General features: G+C 40.0%; 1 protein-coding gene across 1 annotated transcript; it reads right to left on the minus strand.

Annotated features, from left to right (window-relative positions):
* On the minus strand, positions 1-1,038 carry CXCR6 (chemokine (C-X-C motif) receptor 6). The gene has a single exon (XM_010285887.1). It carries the CDS (start codon positions 1,036-1,038, stop codon positions 1-3), a length of 1,038 nt encoding a protein of 345 aa, XP_010284189.1.
* Positions 1,039-7,370: the final 6,332 nt, after the last annotated feature.

The raw sequence follows: 7,370 nt of genomic DNA on the forward strand, positions 1-7,370 counted from the left end.
TTATAGCGGGTACATGCTTGTTGCATCTGCGTTATTTGAGGCAGTAAAAGTTTTAGAACCTTCTTCTTCAGTGGTTTGCCATTGTTTAGCCGTAACTTGCTGTTTGATGCATCTTGAGGTTTTTAAAATTTTCTGTAAGTTCTTCCTGAATTTCATCCCCATGAAGAAATACAGAACAGGGTTAAGACAGCCATGGAAATAAGCAAGAGCTTCTGTTATGATGATTGCATATTCAAAGCTTCTGTTCAAGTTAAAGCTCCAGTCTATGATCTTTATCAGTCTCAAGAAAGTATAGGGTGACTGAGTAAGAATAAATATGGCAACTACAGAAAATATTTTTTTTAGAGATTTGTTCTTCTGAAAACTCCTGGCATGCAGTAAGGTTCTAATAATTAGTGAGTAGCAGATGATCATGGCCAGCATGGGAATGAAATAGCCAAGGGTCACTTGGATTACTTCAAGAACCAGTTCTGTGTGATGGTTTGGGTATTCTTCCTGACATATTGCCTTATCAACACTAAACACCTCACTAAAAATAAACTGCGGTGCAGCAAATGCTAGTGAGATCACCCAGATCAAGACACAGATTAATTTGCCCCATGTCGTTCGTTTGGTTTGACACATACGTGCTTTGGTGGCAAAAGTAATAGCAATAAGCCGGTCAAAGGTGATAGATGTTAGAGTTAACATTGAAGTGTACAAGTTCAGAGTATACAAGCCCCGTATAATACGACATGCCACAGTGCCAAAAGTCCACTCCTGAGCAGCAGAATATGCCCAGAATGGCAGTGTCCAAAGGAAGACCCAGTCAGCTGTAGCCAAGTTCAGCAAAAATATATCTGTCAGCATCTTCAGTTTCTCGTAAAAAACTAGTATGACAAAGACCAGTGTGTTTCCTGCTAACCCAAGGATGAAAACAACAAAGTACATACAGGGCAGGAAAACTCTTGTAAATGTCTGAAAATTCTCACTTCCATTTTCGTTGGGATCAGTGATGGAGAAGTTATAATAAAAGTTAGCAGCTTCTGTAGTTGCCATGTTGTCTTCTTTTTAAAGGCAGCCTGTAAGGAGACAAATTGAGGTTTTTTTTTTACTCAGCAAATAATTAAATCCTAATGCATCCAGGAGACAGACAGAATCCTAAGTGTTAGCAGATTAACAACTGTAGTAAAACATCCATGATAGACAAAAGCAAATACAGTTATTTTCTGAAGAGAGTTGTCTTGACAGTCAAGACCTGAACACAACACCTGGTAGATTTAAACACATCATCTGCTACCAGATTTATAATGATGGCAACTCAAAAGATAAACAAGAGAATTGCAGAGGCTTCTGAAAACAGAATATGGATCAAGCTTTCAAATACATCAGTGGTTTATTGTTTGGATCAAGGGATTCTGGAGGAACCAGAGAAAAACAGAACTCATTTTTTTTGAGAAAAACAGAATTTTGCCAAATTCAGCCTTTAAGCTCAGGTTGCAGGCTCTAAGCATCAGAGTCATTTGGCTTGGGTTGGACCTGTCTCAAAAAGTAGGGTTTGAGTCTCAGTGAGCAAGTGCTTTAGAGCTTGTGGTTCCGTTCAGCCTTGGCTCGTTGTTTCGATGTTAGTCGCGTTGTCAGATGGCGGCACTTCTTCCTTTCCCTTTCTCAAGTGACTTACTGGAAACATGGAGGATTTTCATTAACGTCTCTTTCCCATTTAATTTTGGTTAATCGAATGTTTCAAACATTTCTTTTACCGCCAGAGAGAGGAGTGGCCGCTTGTCTGTCAAACCCCCTCTGTCACACCCCCTCTTGAGAGCTGATGCCGTATCGCAGTGTCTGCTCTCCGAGGCAAGGCTCTGTTTTCTGTCAGGGCTGTCGCCAGCACGTAAGTCGTAACAGTAACAACCAGATTTGCAAATTTTTATGTATTGTAAATAAAATCTTTTGTGAGACAGGTTAATGGGGTTTTCAAAGATTTAGCCTAAAGTTAAATGTCCTCTCTCTCTTGAGCTACAGAGAACATGTTTCTGTGAGACTAAGCCTACTACAAGATATTACTCAGCATAAGATTAGCGGAATTCGCCTCTGAATCATTTAGGTTGGCTGAAAGGCCTTGCTTGTGTGAGTTATAACGTACAGCAGATTGAACGTTACCCGAAAAAATAGCTTCCATGGGGCAGGCCAAGAAGCAGAGCCAGTGCAGTCTGTTAAGTCACCAGAGAAGTACATAAACCTGCCTCCCCCTTTGAAAAGTTAGTGGCTTTTTATAAGAGTTTGCTTTTCAATTCAGATGGAGGCCAAGCACAGGGTGGAGGTAACCAGCAAAAGTAAGTTAGGCTCAACATCAAGGCAAAGTACGCTGAAGCAAATGGAAGCCCTGTGTTTTGTTTTACCTACCCTTTGCAACAGCAGTCAGCTGACTTTCTTGCCGTCTTTCTTGGAAAGGAAAGGTGTTTTCAGCTAAGCTGAAACAAAGTAATTACCAGGTACTCAGTTAAGTAGTTTGAGAACATAATGTTACATTAGCCTTACTAAAATAGCACTGTTCTTTCTGGTGTCCAAGCTTACTGGAAATGAGTCTTTAGGAGAGTCTTACTGACTCTTTTAAAAGAAGAACTTTTAATATCCGCTTTTAATCCATAATAGTTTCTTCCCATAATAAGATACAGCATTCATTCTCTGGACAGACCAAACTATTTAAAATTTTAACTAACTTATTTCCTATTACATTAATGTTCTTCACAGGAATTTTCAAATTCAGGCAATAATACCCTAATTTGGTTTTGGTGAAAGCAGATAGGGGTTTTACTATGGATTTCATACAGAAGCCAGGCTAGGATAATTGTTGAACACCAGCTGTGAAGAGTTTTCTTATGTACAAAGAGCAGGCACTGGCTCCTGATATTCTTGTCTCCTTCACATGCTGACATGAGCAGTTCTGCATATCGATGGACAACAGAATGCTGCAGAAGTGATCTTTCTAAGTTAAAAATGTTTTTTAACATGTCACATGCTTCACATTTCTCATTTAGCTGGGCTTCTAAACTCTGAATTTATGGATCATGTTTTAGGAAAGAGATGAGGTGACTGATACCATCAAACAGATAGCAAAGGATTAATGGGAGTCCTTGAAAGTGACTTTTCAACTGATGTTCTAGAAACCTATTTTCATGTTACATTCCTGTGATCTTAAAGGCCTTAGGTTTTCTTTCTTTTCCTTCTTTCTCCTGTCTGAATGTAGCCATTTAAGTTCCTTCTTGCTTTGACAGCAGGATAAATGAGTTTTAAATGTCTGACTCATTACCAATCCCTCTGAAGAAAAAAAAAAAGAGAAAAAGAAAAAAGTCCTACATGCATAAAACCAGGTTAACCTAGCAGAACTGTACTCTCATTTTTGAGGCAAAGTCAGGTGCTGGAGAGCAATAAGGAGCTGAGAAAATGCTGCTAAAGCTGAAAACTTTTTTAAATCTCAATTGTTGTGTTCTAGACAAGCTGAAGTTACGGCTCAGAGTTGTTCAACAAGGCTCTTTTAAAGGCTGATCCTGTATTATACAGCTGAAGAGTTTCTGGATCAGCGGACCACCTCTGCCACATATTTTCAACCTTTGCTACTGAAAATATGCTGCAAGTGTGTATAAAGTGGTATGGAAGTTAAAAAACGTAGGGGGACATCCTTACTTTCTGCAGATCAGCCTCTCCACTCCACTAAAACACGGACCAGTAAGCCTTTTTCTTCCTACCTCCCCCATTAAGAGAAAGTCAGTCCAGCAATTCCCTTTAAAAAGGTTTTAATTTACTCATGATGCATTGTTATTATGTTTACCTGATACTTTTCTAGTCAGAAGCTCTTAAAGCATCCTGCTTGTTACACACCTAAGTTAGAATCCACATTTGTATGTTGTCTCAAACGTCAGAGTTGTTATGCCTTGTCAAACTAGTTGTTCATGGAGTTGTTCCAGCTTTCCTCAAAGGAAAGAACAGTAGTAATCTTTCTACTTGAAGTGGGATAGTGCGACAGCATTTTGCTAGATAGGGAGGGAGGAGGAAGAAGATGCCCTGGTCAGGAGAACACCGAGCAGGATGAGTTAATTTGCAGGGAAACATTACAGTCTGTATGGACTGAGTCTAGGTTCTCAAAAGATTTAGCAGTTTAATAGAAGCTTAAACTGGATAGGAACAAGATCACGGGTAGAAAAGTCAGCTAAAGAGAGCCATGCAGTATCCAGTGTGTTAATACAGGATTTGCTTTGAAGTCTGGTTCTGTTAAAATTAACTCTTGAATTAATGAAATGGAAATGCAAACAAGTAATGGAGACTCAGAACAAGCTATTCTGGTTTGCCCCAGCACAGATAGTTCTCCTCCTGTCACCAGAATAAGGCTGCTTGTCAATTCCTCCACTCTGGGAACTGGGTATCACAGGAGCTGGTAGTCTCAGTATTACAGGGAGTTTCCCCCATTTGGTCTCATAGTCTAATTTCTGTTGTGCTGATGAGCTATCGTGCTTTAGTAGCTGCACCTGAAAAGCAGGGTGTAAAAAGAAGTAATAATGATCTTGCCAATTGTTCATTTCTGTTGTCTCAGGGTTCCAAACAGAAAATCCAATCTAGATCACTCTTTTTTTAAATAAATATCAATAAAAAGTAATTTTAGCATATAATAATAAATAGCATAATTTGCCATGACAATAAAGACAGGCTACAAACAGAAAAAGGTAAATAATGCTTGTCAGCATCCTGTGATGTGCCTTGTGTAGAAATGAACCGACTGCATTACAAAAGGGTTTTGAGACTGTAATCAGAAAGGTGCAGTTATCTCATGTATATATTTGCTGGAAGAGATGAGAGGTTTTCAATACATACCAGTTGGAAAAACAGATTCTAGAGCATAAATGGAAAAGGAGATAATTAACATACACTCTTTAAGTTCCAAACATCAAAAAGTTTTGTCTAAAGACCTTTTAAAAAAAACCAGCAAGTGTAAACCAAAGAGATACTGCAATAAACAAGGCATTGGAAAAGATTTAATTTCAAAACTAGAACGAAAAATCAGTGTCTTCAACAGTCTGAATAAAACCCCACCCTTTCTCTTAAATTTTGCCTGTCAGGATGGAGAATATGTATGATACTAACAAAATATTTCAAGTTTTAATATTTCTAAATCTTAAAGCTTCTTTTTTTTTTTTTTTTTTTTAAAACTGTCTACCTATTCACCTGAAGTCAAGAAAATAGTCACTTACTAGACAAAGTTACATCTTGGGGGAACGCAGTTGTCTTATCTTGCAAAGGAAATGTGAAAGCAGCAGTTCACTTTATTTATCGGTGCTGAAGCCTGTGCCGCTGCCTCACAGCTTTCGTAGTTGTTGACCAAAGCAACATGATGTTACTCCTTTGTTTTGATTCTTGATACAGATATGATAGTATGAACAAGCTGTGCTCTCAAGATCCAGTTTAAATTCACTTACAGGTGGACATTTGTCTGAAATGTCTGGAATGAAATTGATTTTTCAAAAATTGTTTGCAGAATTAAACTTAATCTTTATTTACCACTTACCTTTTTTAACCACTCATGTTGTGACAATACTGGTTTTTCCAATTCCTTCTAGTTTTTCTATTTTTTTTCTGGGGCAAAAATATTCCAGTGACAATTTTCTGTCAGATTTTTTGCCCATCTGATATGAGCTAGGCATGCCTAGAAAGATACTATGTTAATGACCTTCCCCAAGTGAGTTTTTTACCATTAAGGCAATCTCAGCCCTAGTTAAAGTTAGTGCGTGTGCTAAATCTTCTTTCAGAATCGATGAAAGAAGCTGGGAGGGCCTCATACATATACAAGGGAGGCGGAGGGGGCCCACCCTATGCAGGGTGACAGTTTTCACTTGCAGCAAAGGCAGGGGTGGGAGTTGACTTACAGGCTATGGGTCCAAGATCTGGGATAGAAGTAGTTGTGAGGAGGCTCTTGAGAGGGTGCAGGGAAGTGAAGGTGCCTGGGTGACGCTGCTCCATGAAGTCATACTCTGCTGTTGGTTGTTCCTACTGTAATTAGGGACGTATTTTGTGCACTCCTTGTAACTAAACTACATGCCTGGCCATGACCACAACTCAGCATGAGCTGTGTAGCTTTCATTTCACCTTTCCTGTGGTATTCCTTCATAGGAGGAGCCCAGTACCTGCACGTCGCATAAAGCAACATGCCGTATGCAGCGTACATAACGTTTCAGGTGGTTTCCTAGGTGTGTTTATCAGCTGTTCTCACTTCCCTAGTGAGCCTCGCTGCTCTTCGTAGCCTTTGGAGACTTTTCAGGTGATTAGTGTAGAAAAGTAGTAGTCTTACTCGTGGACAGATTCTGCAAAAGAGGGAGGCAGTATCCAGAGAAACTAGCCCATGCAGTTAGATCTTTGCAGCAGCCTGTGGTACAGTAGCTGGAGTGCTTCTGGGACTCTGTCCTGTAGAGCAGTGTGCTTGTACTGCTGAGTACTTGAGTTTGGTACCTGCAAATGTGTATTAAAAAAACAACACCAAATTTAACTTAACCCTACAGTATGATTTACTGGAAGAAGACTAATTGCACAAGAAATGCAAGGCCAGGTAACGCTCTTTAAAATTGAGTTCTCCTTTGTGCTTCACTGCCTGTGGTAGTAATTTCCTCTGTTTCCGCGAAACAAACCTGTAGCAAGGTGCTAAATGTTCACAAAATGTTGTGTCACACAGGGGAACAATAGGTTGCAACAGCCACCTGCTTTTAGAAGTTATTTTCAGATGCAGAATAGGGTACAAGGATGATAAAGTGGTGGCTAAGCTACGTGGTAGCAGATGTACCTTAAACCACTGTGAATGTCTGCCTTGAGAAAAGATACAGTTCCCTTTGTGGTGCAGAGGGCCAGCAATCAGCCCTTTCTGCCAGTGAGGCCCATTTAAATTCCTTAAAACCAGAAAATGTTTGGAGTCGCTTTTGAAATGCCTTAATCGTGAGTTTCTGGAGAGCTCATCCGAGCTACTCTGTCAGCCTAGTTCACAGCGACCTCATTGCAACTGCTGCTTCCTCAGTCACCAGAGATGCTCCTTTCTCAGGCTCTATGGGCAGGGGTGGCCTTCCCATGGAGACCAATACCCTCCTGACATCCATTTGCCCTTATCCATACATGAGGCACCCTGGGATCACTTCTGTGTAACTTCTTATCAAAGACAACTAAATCAACAAGATTTAACCCTTTATCATGCATCTGGGATCAGAAGAAACCCAGAGATACTTTATTTCAGCTTGCTAGCCTGTGATTTGACCCGTTTCCTCCTTTGTTTCATAAACTGTGTTTCCGTAAAATAATTTTTGATGGCCTGCTTAAAGGAGGCCCCTCCGGCGTAGGAATGGTGAGGGCTGCTGCTGCGT

Source organism: Phaethon lepturus, unplaced genomic scaffold, assembly GCF_000687285.1.
Source record: "Phaethon lepturus isolate BGI_N335 unplaced genomic scaffold, ASM68728v1 scaffold15294, whole genome shotgun sequence".
In the NCBI taxonomy this organism is placed as follows: Eukaryota; Metazoa; Chordata; class Aves; order Phaethontiformes; family Phaethontidae; genus Phaethon; species Phaethon lepturus.

Coding starts and splice junctions, on each gene's coding strand:
- CXCR6 (XM_010285887.1), bottom strand. CDS start 1,038: ATGGCAACTACAGAAGCTGCTAACTTTTATTATAACTTCTCCATCACT.